We start from the raw sequence: 17,913 nt of genomic DNA, 5'->3' as shown, positions 1-17,913 counted from the left end.
TCTCCCATCCTAACAGCCATCTGGCCTCTCTGCAGGATTCCCAGCAGGTTCCAACACCCCAGTTTTGAATTTTCTGCAGTTTTAGCGACAATCTCATCCATTGATACTTTTGCTCAGGGGACTCATCCTTTCGTACCTCTGATAAACTCATTCCTCATACTCAGTGCTTTTATGTGAAATAATGAATTTATTACGTTTCTCCCCTATGCTTTCACATCTTGATTAGATGAAAAATGTTAAAAGCAACAAGTATTTCAAGATGGTCAGTTGTTGGACAGAACGGCCACCCTCCTGATATGAGTCTCCCTTGTTGCTGGCGCGCGTTGTTGGTAGATCTAGTCTCCCGTTAGCCGCATTTTCTAAAATGTTACGACTCCTTTTCCCAGTGAGGGTATTTTCTTACAGCGGGCTGATCTGTAAGCACAGGGCGGTTTGTCTGTCCGTCGTTTCTGGCGTTAGCAGGGCCAGGAATGCAGCAGCAGCTGGCGGGACCGGTGGGTCCCTCCCGAGGTCAGGTCTCCAGCTGGGTGCAGGGGTGCAGCTCTCCCTGGGTTTGCATCAAGCTTGTTATCTGAGGATCTCTGTCTTTTGTTTCCCGTGCCTTTTTACCTCGGATAGCCGCTTCTTCCTGTTCAGAGCGGCTACAAAATGGTACCACTATTTTAAGTTAATAATAATCATCATCAGGTTATGCCTAACATGCTGTTATCATTATGAGTAGTCACCCAAAGAGAGACAACGAGGGTTCAGAGTCAATATTTTGCAAAAGCAGAATCATGCGTCTCAAGGGCTTAAGTTCCAGTTAAAACTAGCATAGGAAGTTCAGAGTCAGGTAACGTGATGTGGCGCGCAGCTTTGTACCGCACCCTGGACCCCAAAAGGCGCCTTCACATCGCGCGTAACCGCTGCCGGGACTTTTATCAGCAGACGGCACGATCACAGCTGGTGCAAATGGTCGGGATTTGGCAGAGCAGCGAGAATTGGAGACGTTTTGTGTGTCTGTGGTGCAGCTGGGACTGTGACAGTAACTGCAATTTTGGAGAAAACCGGCGTGTTGAGTGGTGACGCCAGGACACAGCATTGACCGGACACATCCCACCTTGCCCTGTGTGTAGCTGTGAAAGCGTTTGCCATCTCTTGTCCGGTTGGACCTGGAGCTTCACACCTTTTCCTCCTCCCTATGTGTTTTTTTGCTGCGGGGAATGGCTGAAAAAGCTGTGGCTCCGTGGCTCGGTGTGTAACAAGCAGGCATGCCCAGCAGGGTTGTGCTCTGCATGCTTGGTAAGAGTTGGTGGGACCTGGAGCATCCCTGCACAGGCAAGTTTGGGCAGACCTGAGCTCCGTGGTGCTTCTGATGCCCAATTAGTAAGATGGCCTGTACAGCAAACGTGCTACATGCACAGTAAATGGATTTATGCAGCTTTTGGCTCCTGGAGGATCCACAGAAAGAGGGGAAGCACCATGGGCACCACCAGCGGCCGGAGGAGCCGGTTCCGCTCTCGCTCTCCTGCATCCCTGCAGACACCAGCGTTCGGCTGCGCGAGCTCTTGGCGAGGATCCCACGGATGTCAGGCCCCCATATGGCTCGCTCTTAACATGGGATGTTTTTTCCAACAAACGCTTTAAATAAGCGTAAGCGATGCACAGTTTTGACAGGTCTGTCTGGTTTGATAAGCTAAACGACGGTACCAAATGCGTGAGAAAGCACGAGGAGGATAAACAGCCTGACTGGGGGCTGCCGTGCACCTTTTATGTTTGGGAGTCAATGATTCCCACGCAAGGTTTAAACCTCTGGGGACCAAATTTATCCAGTACTGTCAGATGGCTTGTGTTTAATTTAAGGGCGCAGGCACAGCAACGCCCTTCTGAACACCCAGGAGTTGACCCAGCCCATGCCCACGCACTGGTTTATTCCCTGTATGCCGGTAACAGACAGTTACATTTCCATCTTTTTTTTTAATTAGTTGATTTTAATATTATGTGTGTTTATTTCTAGATACTGTCAGAAGTTGCGTAGCGAAGCTGTTCTTCAGCTGTCCCCTGAAGGGCCATTACTGCCTGTACAGTAAATCCAGTTTCACGCTGGTCAGCCGGCAGCCTCCGCTCTGGATCCACATCATGTTCCTGTTCCAGCAGGTGTGTGCGATACGGGTTCGTGGCACCTCTGTATGGGTAACTTTGTACTTGGTGAAAATGTTTTAATAGTTAATCTCTTTAAATACGCTTCCAATCCACAGCGCTTTGCGGCCCTTGTAATTTCTCAGAAACTCATTCCAGTAGGTTGAAGTGATTTTGCAGTCTGTAAGTTTTTATGTTTCTATTAAATACAACAAATTCAGACGATCTGAAGAGATTAAAAAGTCTAGGGTGAGGAAAAAAAGTGGGACCAAACCTTGTTGTCCTCATTCAGGCAAAACTTACAGTTTCCAGCACTCCCCAGGGTTCTTTGCTGCAGAAGTTTGGAGCAGGATTTGCAAATCTGATCAGTGCTGTTCTCCTACCAACCCTACAGTTATTTTCTCTCGTTTAATACCATTTCCAAATACAGCCCGGTGTTTGGATGTATATGGGATTTTGTAATAGGTTACGAAGCATATGAAATGGTAAGAGACGTCCCTGCATTCACACTTCAAGATGAAACAGATGGTTTTGTGTTACAATAGCACGGTTCACTTTCTTAACCTGTAGAGCCAGCCGCTGCAGTTCATCCCACCCTAACGCAACCTCAGAATTTCAACAGGACCTTGAGAGAATAAATGAATTGTGGTACAAACGCATCATTTTCTTCCTGATGAGAGAAAAACAGATGTTGGAAAATACAGACAAAAGCACTAAGAAGCAAAAAGGAGGAGCAGCAGCAGAGGAGGGGGTGGCAGAGCCGCCACAACTCGCTCCCCCCCAACCCCTGCCATGGATTTTAACACAACCACCTCTGTTTGGCCTGTGGTTTGTGGTTTGAATCAGCCGCACTGACAATTTAATCACTGATCCACCTTTATTCCTGGGTGCCTTGCCTTTTCCTGAGATGTTTTCCATTGACAAACCTCTCCCTTTAACCCCTTCCCGCATTACTCTGAATATGAATCCCCCCGCGTGGCCGGGGCCAGGCTCGAAGTAATGCTATTTAGTTTATATCTTTGCAAATATGATGTAAACACAGCACTTAAAATGGTTTTTTAATGGGAAAAAAGCTTAATGTTGTGCTGCACCAAGCATTAGAGCGTGCTGCGCATAGGATGGTGTTTAATATACGTCACGTATGTTCTCTCTTTTCTTCAAAATCTTAAGGCTTTTAAGTACTGGATATATATCCATTGTTAAGTTAAATACAGGGCACTAAATCCAGCCGTGGGATAATGTTATTGAAACCTGTGAAATTGTACAAGAGATACATTTGACATAAAATGTATTTATAATGTGTTAATAATAAGTTAAATGGAAGGCTGGTGATAAAAATGTCGTTTTCAGCAGATCCATCACAGATTCACAGACAGGCTGCTAACATACAGTTTCTGAGGATTCCAATAGCAGTTGCTGTGGTTGTATTCATTTTGTGCCAATGGCTCCGTGTTCTGTTTGACGTTGCATTCCGCAAAAGTAGGAGCGAGAAGAGAGACGTTTTCTCTCGGGTCTCCAGAGCGGATCCTGAACTTCACAACCCTAATTTCTATTGAATTTTTAAAATATTAGTGAATAGTTTCACCATGTTTCGAAGCCCTTGGACAGAAGTTGTGAAACAGCAAATTAAACTGAGATTGGACATGGTGCCATGATCTAGTCAATGGACTGAAGTTGGACCAAGGGTTGGACTTGATGATCTCTGAGGGCTTTTCCAACCCAGTCCATTCTGTGATTAGTGCAGGACAGCAGGAAGAGAAACGTATGTCAGCTGAGACCTGAGAAATCATCTTATAGTTAAGCAATGATTACCAAAAGTAGCAAAATTAGAATAAGAGGTGATGTTAGAGAGCTTATTTCATAGAATCATTTTGAAGAGACCGTCAGGATCATTGAGTCCAACCATCTTTGATAGACAGGGTGCTTTAGTTTCACAGATTCATTAAAATAATCCTCTAATGCTATATGATTTAATTTTCTTCATCAGGCGGGACAGTGTCACCAGCGAGGAAGGGGCTGCCCGACCTATCCCTTCCTAACACCTTCCCTCACATCGCTCATTAATTAGCCGAACACCAGCTAATTGGGCTGCTGTTTTCTTGTGCCAGGTGGCCGCCTGGAGCTGATTGCTTCTCCCTTTTAATTGGGACAAAATGATCCCGCCATCCTGACAGCTTAGCTGGAAAAAATGCATTGCCTCGGCCACAATAAAATTGCTGGGTGCGTCTTGAAGTGTGTGCGCTGGGTGCCAGACACTGGGATTAGGATCCTGGGGTTTCTATGCAGAAAGAGAAGGAACATCCATCCAGGAATCCTACGTTAAAAAGGACATTGTTCACATTGCGAAATCAAATACTTAAAATATGGAAAGTGGCGTTTGCTCGCGCGCTCTCAGCTTGGCTCCTGTGTGCAAATGCATTTTTTAATTCCAAGATCATGGAGCAGATCTAGTAGAGGCAGAAGTGCCGGGTGCTCTCAGCTGCAGCAGTGCTCTTGTAGCACTGACTTTGTGTGCGGTTTATACAGTGAAGAGCTTAATGCTGTTGAAATATTAGAATAATTCAAGGCAGGATAAGGTTGTATCCTTGCTGTCCTTTGAAACAGGGAGCGCTGGGGGCCAGAGCACCCAACAGGTTCATCTTGGTTTGTGAAGGTTCAGGGGATGAATATTCTGGTACCCCACCAGCAAAATCTGCATTGACCATGTTCTCTGGAGGCTTTTTCATCCCGCTGCCTGTTCAGTGCAGCCACAAACACAGTTATGCACAGTTATTGTCCCCCACGCCAGGACCAGGAGCTGCAGTCGGGCCAGATAACCACACATAAGCCTGCAGCGGTGCCAAGCGTCTTTCGTGTTAACTGGTAAATTACCTGTTCTTTCCAAAAAACACGTGTCGCTGAGATGCGCACCTGGCTCAGTGCTGCGAGTGTTTTGATAAACTAGCATTTCAATGCAAAAATGACACGCCAGCTGCTGCGTGTAGTCGTAGTTGAAAGATAAACTTCAGTGAGCCACAAAACTTAAAGACACGTACAATGAAAAAGACCCAAAGGAAATGAAATATTTGAGGATTTGTCTAACTGCGCACATATTGATCCATCATAATTCCTTACAAAGAAATGAGCTAATCCTTGGCTCCACGCGTGGCTGCCCCACTCGGAGAACAAGATGATCTTTGTTGATGGCCAAGTACAAGATGCTTGACACCCTGTTTTCAACATTTCCTTCAGAGCTTGTTTGCAGAACCTTTGTCCATCCAGAGCAGTTCTGTGCAAGCCCTCAAGGCCCTGTGGGAGAAGACACAGCTCAAGGGGACGCACAGTTTTGAAACCGCCATGATCCAGTCTACGTTTCCACACCAAAAGGTAAGCTTTTTTTCTTTCTCAGAAAAATAAATAGCAGAAAACTTCCCCCTGACATTTAGAACAGCTGTACAAAGACCTTTACAATCGCTACAGCAATTCTTTGCTGTGGCCACACTGAAAAACAAACCCCTTTCCCTGCCCCTTCCCCTTTTTTGCCTTAGTTCTGGCATCTTCCCAAGTCTTCCCTCCTCTATGGCCAGATCACAATCCACAGCCCGTGCCTCTGACCTCCCTTTGCCATGAACACTCGGCTTGTGGTGATGTTGAAAAGTGTTGACCAGCCATTATATTTTCAACCTCTGCAGAAGGTCCGCGGTGTCATTTTGTTCCGTGCTTCAAAAGGTCTCCAGGCTTGTTCTCCAGCCTCTCCTACACGCTTCACATTGGATGGTTCCTGGTGTGATGGAAACTAATGATGCTACGTATGGATTTTTCCCTGCTCGCGGTTTCCAACTCTAGATTCAGATTAGCTGTCACTATGGGCTGTTTGGCAGCCACTTGGAAATTCACCTAGTTAAACACAGGCTTGGATTTTATGGAAATGATCATTTGCACATACACCATTAGCTACCCCCATCCCTTTAGAAGATTACTCTTTCAAAGCTGTTTACTGTCTCCGGGATTTCAGCAAATGCTGTTTCAAAGCTATTAATCGGGCTCCTTGGAAAAGGACGCTGTAGGATTGTAAAACAAATATCTATTTATTCCTGAACATCTCCATCCAGCTCAATGGGATGAAATGAATTGTCAAACATGATTTTAAAACATTCTCTCTTGGAATATTGTACGCATGAAGATGTCTGACTGAATCAGATTAATTTACTAAGGTTATGGCTGATTTAAAAACAGGAGTTTTGTTAGCAACACCTACTGAAACCCCAAGATAATACTGCACTGAAGTGGAGACTCCTGCTGTGTATGTAAGAGGACTAGGGGATCCTCACATCCGAGACCCAGCTTATGGCCCAGTTTTACTTAAGACACAGTGAAGCCGGCACTAAGTATTTTAAATGCTATCGAAATCCCAGCCTGACTCATCTGAAGGCATTAGAACTGCTTTGCTGTTCAATACTGGCTTAACTTGAGACCGTGCCAAGATCTACTCGTCGAAAGTCGGAGCTGGAGGAGTGTAAAGGAGTTTGGGGTGAATAACGAGCTTAGGGAAGAGTGGTAGGATTAGACATCATGCACACAAAGTCTACAAAACGTGTCCAACACCCTAGAAACGTGATTAGTCTCCGGCGCATCGGTTGCATAATCCTGCTAATGCTCAGATACGAGCGTTTGCCCTATTTTGGGAGGTTTCATCACTCCATGACAGTAACCCTATCTCCGAGTTCCCAAATAGTGGAGCTGGAAAGTGGGACATTGATTTTCACTGATTTAATGAATTAAGCTGTGAATGGAAGTTTGGAAACTCCAGGAACTGTGGACTGCCTGTGAACCTTTGGAGGCCAAAGACAGGCAGATGTAACACATCTGAAACGGTAAAAGACTTGAATATTCAGGCTCAGTCTCCACAGTGTGCTGCTGGGTTTACATTCTCAGTTTGGGTTTAGCTAATTAGTACAGAATCTGTTTCTATTGCAATTCTCACTCAGTTTACTGAGAAAAGTCTCATTTTCTGGGAGCAAGACCTAGTCCTAGTCCTTACTTCACTTGTCAGTTTAAGCTTCTGTAGTAATATGAATTTGTTTTTTCAGAAGTTCTTCCCATTGCTAATGGTACTTCGAATATTGCAAAAGATTTGACAAAATTATGGTAGTTGTTACTTGTATTCCTCTTCTGGTAGTGCAGGAAATCACATTAGCATTGTGTGGTTGTTTCAATAAGCGTAGCGCTTGTAATTCGAAGTATTTTGAAATCTGTGCATATAAATGCAGCATCAACACCCTGTATGATATTTTACATTTGTTCTGCATCGTCTGAATGCTGGATCAGAACTGAGGGGTTTCTGTGCTGTGAGGATGTGGGGAAGGTCCGAAGGAACCACAGCAGAGTCCATCCTGCATCACTGCAATCCACGTTTTGCCCTGTGACCCTGTGGCTAATCCAGAAAATAACAAACTTCGACTTTTTATTCTAAACTATTTTGCAAAGCTGGGGGGAAAAAAAAAATCTATGACATCAATGGTTTATTCCAGAGTAAATTCTGAGAAGTATTTTTCAGATTGACATCCCCGTAAGCAATTTCTGCACTTGGCCCGGTCCGCGTGTGCAAGGAATTGCAGCGAATACCTGGCTCACAGAGCTCATGTCGTGTTTCACTGGGCAGCCCGTTCGTGCCACAAATAATATTTATCCAACACAGCTCGAGACGTGCCAGAAGTAAAGCGCTTCCAGATGTACGTCCTCGCAGATTTCCGTTCGGTTGCTTCATCGTTCTTTATCAAAGCGCACAGGGGCCACATTACAAAAACTGAGCTGGTGTTGAGCTCGGTGCTGAATTCTTTGTGTTGACTCACGCTGTGTCAGAAGAGTGAGATGGTGACTACTTTACGAGCCCCACGTGATGCCTTCAGAGGGTCTTTTGTTGAGCGGCATTGCAAGAGAATAATTAACATTTTTGAGCCATTGTTAGTTCTGTTCTTCCCTTTCCTTTGTTTGCGATCTCAGTTTACGGAGCAGAAAGAAGCGCCACCACCTCACAATGGAGTCACTGAGGTTTTGAGACGATGGCGCATGGGGATGAGATAAATCTCTCCTCTCTAATTAGGCTTTTTCCCCGTGCTCCTCTTCCTGAAATACGTGGCTTATTGCAGATTATTTCAAGCGTACCAGAGTACAGAGTGGAAAAGAAAGATTGCTGCATTGATATTTCAGTGATATTTGTTCCTTTTCAGTCTGGAGTTGGCTCATTGCAGCCACTAAAAGGTTTTTGTACAGGGTGGAGAAGCTCCTGGGCTTTCTGTTCAATGTGATCCACTACACACGGACCAGCGAGAGACAGGGAGAGAATCACAGAATCGTTTTGTTGCAAGAGACCCTCAAGATTGAGTCCAACCATTAACCCGACCCTGGCACTAACCCGTGTCCCTGCGCAGCACTCCTGGTCCACAGCACAGCCAGCTCGATTCCTCCAATGTACTGAATCCCCTTTTGGGGAAAAACATTAGAACTTTAGCGATGTATGAAGAGCAGTTACAGAGCAAAATAATCAAGTTCTACCTGTGCTCCCCAGTATCAGCCGGTTTTTGGAGCTCCCCACGGCTCAGGTGATGTGCAGTGCTCCCCGAGCTGCCTTCCCATCCTTCCTTTGGACAGCCAAAAATCCATCAGGAGATGGTCTCCAGCATGGAGAGGGTGGGGACACCCAAGAGCCTCGTGTCTGGTTAAAATTCAGCTTTTGTTGTAGTTTTGATGTTGTGAAAACAGCGTTTTTTGGGGTTGAAAGGGGCTGGGAAGGAGAGACTCCATACCAGCGAAACTGGCCCGAATTGGACAACTCCATCCTGCGCAGAGCCTTGGTCAGTGTGCTGAGCTCGTGGCCCTGGCAAGGGATGGGATTTTCCCCACCAACTGCATAAATTGGTGTTTTCTTTGGGCTGCTGCAGACCTGCGAATAAATAGGAGTATTTTCTGAGTGGTCCTGGTAATTCTCGTTCTGTTTGCAGTAACTTGGTTGCTGTTATTTAACACCATTTGTTTAATTATGAGATCACACTGTGTTTTAAAACTAAATAACGGGTTTTAAAATACACTGAATTATAGAGTGTTATTAATTACCTCAAAAGGAAACTCCTCCACCTTTTCCCGTACTTGAAGCGGCAAATATACTTTCTGGAGGTTTCTTTGATCAAGTCAGATGTTCAGTTTACTTTTCAGATGCGTAGTCCTTATTTCCCTTGCTGATCATGGGCAGAGCAACATCACATTTACCTGGGTGTGTTTTGTGTGAGCTAAATCCATCTTGTTGTTGCTGGGGTTTTGGAAATGTTCATATTAACGTTCATACTAAACATGTGTCTTTGTGCTTCTCCCAGGGGGCTGGGTTCAGAGCCTCTGTTCTTTCTTTAAAAAGGAAAGAAGGAAAAAGGAAGATCCAGTGGACCCTCACCCCTCATTGAAAAACATCCTGGGAGAGGGCTGGAAGTAATAAAAGTTTGGTTGGTGGGAGATGTGCTGGGCAGGACTGAGAAGAGCAACAAGACTGGGGAAGGGACTTGAGCACAAGCCCTATGGGGAGAGGCTGAGGGAGCTGGGCTTGGTTAGTCTGGAGAAGAGGAGGCTCAGAGCTGAGCTCAGCACTCTCTAGAACTACCTGAAGGGCAGTTCTAGCCAGGTGGGGATTGGGCTCTTCTCCCAGGCATCAGCAATAGGACAAGGGGCCATGGGCTTCAACTCTGCCAGGGGACATTTAGGCTGGAGATTAGAAAGCAATTCTGTGCAGAGAGAGTGGTCAGGCATTGGAATGGCTGCCCAGGGAGGTGCTGGACTCACCGGCCCTGGAGGTTTTTAAACTGAGCTTGGACATGGCACTTAGTGCCATGATCTAGTCAATGGGCTGGAGTTGGACCAAGGGTTGGACTTGGTGATCTGTGAGGGCTTTTCCAACCCAGTCCATTCTGTGATTCTGTGACGGCTGAGTGCGGTGTTGGAGGGGCAAAAAGTCCCAGACCAGTTCTCTGCATTTTACAGACATGTTATATATATACTTATTTATTTATTTTTATTTATCTATTAGCCACTAGAAAGGGAGATACGTCTTTAGCACCGTTCCCCTGGCAGGTTGTTTGCCCCCAGGGGACGTGTGCAAGAGCACACCCGCTGGCACCCGCTGCGAAGTCTGTGATTTTGGGTTCCGAGCTGCTAACCGTGCAGTGGTTCACCTCCCGAGTTTGATTTTCTTTTCTCGTTCTCGGCCCAGGAGCTGGACCACGTGCAGATGCACCTGGAAGAAGTGAGGTTCTTTGATCTGTTCGGGTACAGCGAGGCAGCGGGAGCGTGGCAGTGCTTCATGTGCAACAACCCCGAAAAGGCGACGGGTGAGCGGGCTGCGCGGTGGTGGGGCTGTGGGGGATTGGATCCATAGTACTGCTTAGCAGCACCCGTAATACTTCAGCTATTTCATTATGGAAAACAAGGTGAGTGGAAAATACACTTTTTGCCAGGTAGAAGATTCTGGTGACCTTTCTGAAGCCTTCTGATACCCATGTGGTTTAGATCTGTGCACTGCAATCCCAAGGAATGGCCTTTTTCTTAGAGGTTTTCTTGCCACTTTGTAAAAGCCTGCACAATACTGGCCAAGAATTCCGAATATTTTGGCCAAGCCTTTGAATAATTGGCTGTTTCAGCTATTTAATTTAACAGCTAGCATCTCCTTATATTTCATCAGCCCTGAGTTTAGTAAGTCTTGCAAGAGTGGCCCAGCTCATTTTGTGGGTGTCTGAGCATCTTCCTCCTTCCACAACTCTCATGGGACTCAACGACCCTAAAAGAAATCACGCTTTGGGCTGAAATTTCATCTCGGTACAGTGGTCTTGCTGTGGTTTGTCCAACACATCAGTGATAGATATGTGTCAAGCTACAAAGAAAACGAGTCTTTTGCTTAAAATTTCAAACCTTCATCAAATAGCTTTGTTCGGAGTTTTTGAAGACACTTAACTCCTCTAAAAAGGGGGGTGTTTGTAGGAAGCTATTGGTTATTGATTATGCTGACAGGGCAGGTGTATTAGAGCCATCAGGCCAGATGAAGGTGGGGATGACGTGTGGCACCATTTCCTTGTTGATGCCGTGGGTTTGGCTGATTCCACCAGTCTGGAGACACCAGAAGACAACTGGGACCTTGCTCCCCTGTCGCTCTCCTGCCAAAGCAGTGTGTCCTCCAGGGAGAGGTCTCAGAAGGGCTGGAGCAGGACGTGGTGCGGGAGGTCCATGTGGCACAGCTCCAGCTGCCAGGAGCGTGCGGTTGGGTCTGGGATCCAGACCCCACCAGTACAACCAGTATGGAGCTGGTATCTTCAAATGGGTCTAAACACCAGGCAAACAGCAATCACAGGCTGCAACACCAGGCAGCAGTTCTTAGCGAGCTCTTGGGTTGGCACAAGAAGAGCTTGCGCAAGTGGGGACCGTCTGTACCGCTCACAAGAGGCTCTTGAGTCAGTTTGCAGAGCACTTGAGACAACATCTCAAGTCGGGACAACCGGATCTTTGCCCGAGGCCACTGGTCCTTGGGAAGCAGGAGTGTAATGCTACCCCCCTTGCTCATCCATCCTTGCTTCAGGCTGGTGAAAAATCCCATTGCAGGGTTGTAGGCTGTACATCTGGTGTCACGATGTCCCCCAGAGAGGAGGGAGGAGGTCGCATCTCTCAAGGGTTCACCATTTCCCCCAGCTGCTGGAAAAGGCTGCGATGACAAAAGTGCGTGTGCCAGTCCCCCGTCCTTGGGTGTGTAAATACAGCTCTCTGTTTACTCACTGGGCTCAACAGAAAAGTGTAATGTCTTCAAACCTCCTAAAAAGTGCCAAAATGTGCCTTACGTCGAGACGTGCAGGAGCCCTCGGCCAGCCAGGCAAGGGGGGGCTGCCCTTGTTGAGCTCGCCCAGCATGAATTAGACTTTAATTCCTGTGTGCTGGTACTTATCTAGGCCCTTGTTAATCATTCTGCATTTTCTAGGAGTGAAAAACAACTATTTATTGTTGGAGTTACCTTTTCTCTAGCTTGTATCCCTGTGATGTCAACTAAAGCCTAATGGGATAAAATGCCATAGCCCAGGGAGGAGAGAGGAGACTCTAATAAACATCAGCATCTATGGAATCACCAGCTACCCTTTGTTCTAGAGCCAGGGCTGAGAGTTCAGGGATGCCTTTGGGATGGTCAGGAACGGGGTGGGGACTGGGCACAGAAGATTTTTGGCCTGTAACTGTCCTTTTTAATGAGCAATTACTCCCTTTGTCTCAGCTGAAAGCAATTTTGGAAAATAAAGGCACATTGTGGATATCATTATTTGCTCCTCAAAGTGAAGTATTGAAAGCTCAGGTGTAGGAAAGGAAGAACGATGGAGGATAGAGCTCAGGGGGATAAAACTCTGCAGGTGAATGACAAATTCAGCCCAGTGTTGGTGATGTGGAGGTCGAACCAGAGGGGGAGACGCTCCCGGGTCTGCTGGGGTTTATAAGACCTGATGCAAAAGAGAAGGATTCAGAGGCCTCCTCGAATCGGTAAGAAATGTAAAGGCTGGAAAACATCTTTTCATTCCACAGCGGGACGGAGCGTTTGAAATCTCAAATACTTTTGAAAGACAAGAAAGTAATTTCTCCCTCTCAGCAATGCTGTTTAGCAACCAAATTCTTCTTAAAAAAAGGATTTCAGAGGCAAATTCTTCTTCTGTTATTGTCTTTGTTTGTTTGTGTTTTTCTGTTGTTAACAGTGCATTTTTTGGATGCCATGTTGCAAGATGCCACTTATCCTTCAGCCTTAGGAAAAGATCGTGTCTTAAAGGCTCGACCTTGCCTTAGGACGCCAGATCAATGGTGGTTTATTGGGATGTAGCTGGGAGGATTTTGGGGGTTGGTGAGGAAAAAGGCAGTTGTGCGTAAGCCCAAAGTGGCAATTAACCCAGAGAAAGTTGGATTTTTTACATTTATTGTATTTTCTCATGCATTCTTCCGATGGCAAAGCATTGCATGTACAACCACACTTTTCCAGAACTGCTGTTAAATCATCCCGAATTGTTCATTTCCCGAGCCAAGGGGGAAGAGCGTTCCCACAAATGCCGCTCGTCTGTTGGGACACACGCGTGTGCCCTCGCCGTGCGGCGCGGTCAGAGCCGGGAAAACCAGGTTACACTGCTTTACTTGTTTCAATTACAACACTCGAGCTCAGCGACAAAGCCTTTGGAATTTGGGTAAGCGCAGTGTGTGCCTCTTGTTAGGAAGAGCTGCCCTTTGAGAGCCGCATTTCGACATCTCCTCCCGTATTGACAGTTGGCTCCCCAAGCTCTCGCACACACACACAAATCAGTAAAACCACTCGTTGCTGGCGAGGGAATTGCAGCACATTCCCCGCTCTGGAAGCTGACACAGAAATTGCAGTAATCCCCGTGGGCTGCAGCAGAGACATTGTGCCCATGGGCAACGATTCGGGTAAAACGAGAGGGGTTTTTAATGAATTCCTTGTTTAAAAAAAAGCAATTCACTCAGAATAGCCAACACCGTATTAACTTGTGCATGCATTTATCTTTTGCTAGCAGTGGTGATTATCAAGTGAACTGAAAGATCCCAGTATAAAGCTTGCTTGAAAACTACAAAAAGTGGCATGCAATAATGCATCCTTTCCAGATTTTCAACAAAACCAAAAGTGATGATTAATGAGAGCGAATCCATATTCCCTGAGGTTAATGCCATTTATCTTTGTCTGCTCGCCACCCACACATTCCTCACTTTCAAGCGAAGAGGAGTTTATTATCATTGAGATGGTTCATGATTGGACTGGATTTTTGTGGATGATTTTGTTTCATCAAATGCAAGATTTAATGCTTTGGGGTTTATCTGTCTTGAGTTCATCTTGGAAGACTTTGGAGGCTTTTTTACTTCTTATTCAGCACCCAAACTACCTAAAGCTTGATGCATTGCAGTTCTGCAGAGAAAGGAAGATAGATAATAATTCCAGTGGGCACTTACACATCATTGGGCACTATTCAGGGTTAAATTGATTTTGGAGTTAGTGAGTATCTCTATATTAAGATAGTTTAAGAAACAATGGATATTATAGTAAATAATTTTTCATTTTGAGTTTGGGTAATATTTTCAGCTTTATTGTGTGTTCTGCCAGAGAACAAAAATGACAAATGTATAGTAAATATAACCTTCCAATTCGTTTAACTTCTTTTTTCAAGCTAAATATCTCATCATCCATGTGAGCACCACGCAGTGATTTCAAACACAAAGATGATGTGATCACCTCGTTTGACCTTCTATCAAATAGTCCAAGAATCTAGTCCAATAATGCTTATATAAAAGAAATGCCTTCTCTTTGATCTGTATCACTGTTGTATATTTTTTCTGAAGATATCTAAGCCTGATTTTTAGAAGCCAAGTGAAGTAGAACCCATGACGTGCCCAGGTTGTTGCTCAGGTAGTGTCACCACACTGTTAAAATGTGGGTTTGGTTCTGCTCTGTCCCCAAACGCTGCACCACACTAGACATGATCGTGTCACATCTTGATGGTTGCTTTCTCATGATATGGATGGTCATATGAAAGATCAGTCTTACATCATTCTCGTATCACTTATCTGAAGTCTTTTCATTCATCCTCATTCACGCAAGGTGAAGAAATCAAAATGAGGCATTTTCCATTAATTAATATGTGTACAAGAAATGTGCACGTGCCAATTTGCAGTTGATTGCGTTAAAAAAAATAATCTAACTGAGTTAGATAGTGCAGATGCTGCTTTTGTGTAAGCTGCTCTGCCACGGGAACAATTTTGGGTTACCAGTGACTGAATTTGGCTTTGGCTGGAGTTCAGACAGAAGAGCAAAGCTCTGCATGTCGGCACAGGACAGACACGGGCCAGAGGAGCCACAGGAATGATCGTAGGGCTGGGACAGCTCTGCTGGGGACAGGCTGAGGGAGTTGGGGTGCTCAGCTGGAGAAGAGAAGCTCCGGGGAGACCTTAGTGCGGCCTTTCCGGACTTAAAAGGAGACGAGAAGAAAGATGGGGACAGACTTTTAAGCAGGAACTGTTGTGACAGAACAAGGGTGATGGTTTTAAACTAAACGAGGGAGATTCAGGCTGGACACGAGGAAGGAATTGTTGCCCTGAGGGTGGTGAGAGCCTGGCCCAGGTTGGCCAGAGAGGTGGCGGATGAGCCATCCCTGGAGACATCCCAGGCCAGGCTGGACGGGGCTCTGAGCACCCTGAGCTGGTGAAGATGTCCCTGCTCATGGCAGGGGGGGCACTGGGGGAGCTTTGACAGTCCCTTCAACACAAATCATCCTGTGATTCTATAAGAAGCTGGGGCCGGGCTCTTTTCAGTGATGTGTGGTGGGAGGACAAGGGACAAGGGGCATAAATTGGAACAGGAGAGGATCAGACTGGCTAGAAAGGAAAGTTTTCCCACTGTGAGGATGAACGGGCATTGGAACAGCTTGCCTGGAGATGTTGTTGAGATTTTCAGGTCCTGGATGGATAAGTTCACAAGCAACCTAGTCTGACCCCATAGGTGACCTTGCTTTGAGCTGGAGGTTGGATGAGAGACCCCTTGAGCTCCCTTCCAGCTGAATTGTTCTATGGTTCTGTGAAGTTAACCGCAATGAAAATAAGCAATAGGACTTAGAAAAATATTGGAAAAAGGGCTTTATTCTTATCTTTCATGGATCTTTTTCTTCTAATGAGACCCTCAGACATACTGGCATCAGGTTCATTACGACGACTTTGGAAGCTGACATCAGAATTCCCCATGGGCTTCTTTGTGGATGTACGCGAGAAGTGCTCTGTTAACACTGTTTCCAGGAGCGGCTGCTTAAAGAGAGATCCACATTTCTTTAACAAATCCCATTTTTTGAAAGATTTCGGCCATAAAAATCCACTTTAGGCCAAAATTGCACATTCTTTTCCTTTCTCATGTTGCATTCCTGAGCACCAGGCATCTCTGTATCTTGCGGCGCCTGACCAGCTGAGCTTGCTGCTTGGTGCTGCTGGTTTACATTGCTCTGTCTCTCACCAGAGAGACTTTGTCACAGCAGTTCTGACGCTTCATCCTGGAGGACGACATGGAGCCGTGTCCTGTTACTGTCACCCACGTGGTCCTCAGATGGTGATTTCCTGCCACCGAACTGCATGTGCCAACGTGTCCTTCGTCAAGAGAGCGCACAGGAGAACGGCGAATCGTGGGGATGGCAGGGCTGTTAGAAGGCAGACGTTTGATGAGGCATTTGCACAATTAGCAAAAGACCAGCTTAGATGCTGTTTCAAACTCATTATAAAAATTCCAACCTTTTTCTCTCTTCTCACAAATCTGACAAATTATAGTGCTGATTTTATAACGGGAAACAAAGTCACCAGAAGACAAAGTGGCTGATACGAGAGCACGAGAACTTGTATTCACACCTGCTTTTTCCTCACTTAAAACGGATTATTATTTTCCTTGGTACTTTTTTGTTCAGTGGCATCTGATGATTCCTTGTGTGCATCCTGTTACCCGCATGAGCTGTATTTCAGCTGCTTTTGAACAGGCTTAGTGGTTATGGGGGATCTTTGCCACAGAATACTCTTTCTTTTGCCTAGAAAACGGGGGTGTGTTTACACAGGATTATTTTGCTGTTAATTCATCAGCAGTTTATTCTACGTATTTCGCGTGAGTGTAAATTCAGTGTAGACTGTGTGGCACGAGTCTCCTTTACAAAGGCATCTATCCTGGACCAGGGATGCAGAAACCCGCATCAGGGGGCGGAGGGAGGGATGGATGGTTTTCCCTGCCGTAGAGCTCGGAGATTCCCCGTGGCCTTTTCCATCGCGCTCTGCACAGCCTGCTCAGCAGAGGCTTTAAAAAGTCCCACCCGCAAATGGGTGACGCAGGGAGAAAGCGAGCGTCTGTTTTGCTTTGTCCCATCTCAGTTGGGTGGTGTGATGCCGATACACCGAACAGAGCTGCCGCGTCGAGCCCAACCTGGATTTATGGTGGAAATCACAGCTGCAGATCCCCAGCGAAGCTGAGACTTGGCCACCCCCTTTTCATAGAATCATGGAATGTCAGGGGCTGGAAGGGACCTCAAAAGCTCAATCCCCCCATGGAGCAGGAACACCCAGATGAGGTTACACAGGAAGGTGTCCAGGCGGGTTGGAATGTCTGCAGAGAAGGAGACTCCACAACCCCCCTGGGCAGCCTGGGCCAGGCTCTGCCACCCTCACTGAGAAGCTTCTTCTCAAGTTTAAGTGGAACCTCTTATGTTCCAGTTTAAACCCATTACCCCTTGTCCTACCATTGGCTGTCACCACAAAGAGCCTGGCTCCCTCCTCCTGACACTCACCCTTTATATATTTATAAACATTAATAAGGTCATTCAGCCTATCTCCTTCCAAAACCTCCCTATCTACAGAAACAGAAGTATTTATGGTCTTCCACGAGGAAATTGCAATAGCATATGCTGAAGACCCCCGAAGCCTGCACCTCTGCCAAGATAAACAACACTGGGGAAAAAGTACATTCTCTATCTAAATCTGCTGCATTGTATTTGCACTATTTGTTTTTTCCTTTGCCAGACAGGAGGTATGTGCCCCAAAAGCTATAAAGGCTTTGAAACCCCAGGTGCTAGAATACCTTTGGTGGCTGCACTTGGCCACCCTCATCCCTTCGCATCCTCAGCATCACACCAACCTCCAAATGTTTTTGGGAAGCGGCTTTAGTGGGTGAATGTCCACGCTAAGGTACATGGGGACAGCCAGCCCGCCCGTCACGAACCATCTGGCAGATGCTGGGAAGGGCTC

At 46.2% G+C, this 17,913-nt stretch overlaps 1 protein-coding gene across 1 annotated transcript in view; it reads left to right on the top strand.

The window, feature by feature from the left end:
- VEPH1 (ventricular zone expressed PH domain containing 1) overlaps positions 1-17,913 on the top strand; it is a gene marked incomplete at both ends in the record, with an annotated part of 67,732 nt that overhangs the window by 43,368 nt on the left and 6,451 nt on the right. The window contains 3 exons of the mRNA XM_080349622.1: positions 1,997-2,136; positions 5,350-5,484; positions 10,352-10,469. Of these exons, the coding sequence (XP_080205748.1) occupies positions 1,997-2,136; positions 5,350-5,484; positions 10,352-10,469 (393 nt within the window). The remainder of the gene's footprint in view (positions 1-1,996; positions 2,137-5,349; positions 5,485-10,351; positions 10,470-17,913) is intronic.

This window comes from Nesoenas mayeri (assembly GCF_963082525.1).
Source record: "Nesoenas mayeri genome assembly, chromosome: 9".
NCBI classification, from domain to species: Eukaryota; Metazoa; Chordata; class Aves; order Columbiformes; family Columbidae; genus Nesoenas; species Nesoenas mayeri.
Note: the sequence above shows the minus strand (reverse complement) of the source record. Positions and strands in the feature narration are given on the sequence as shown.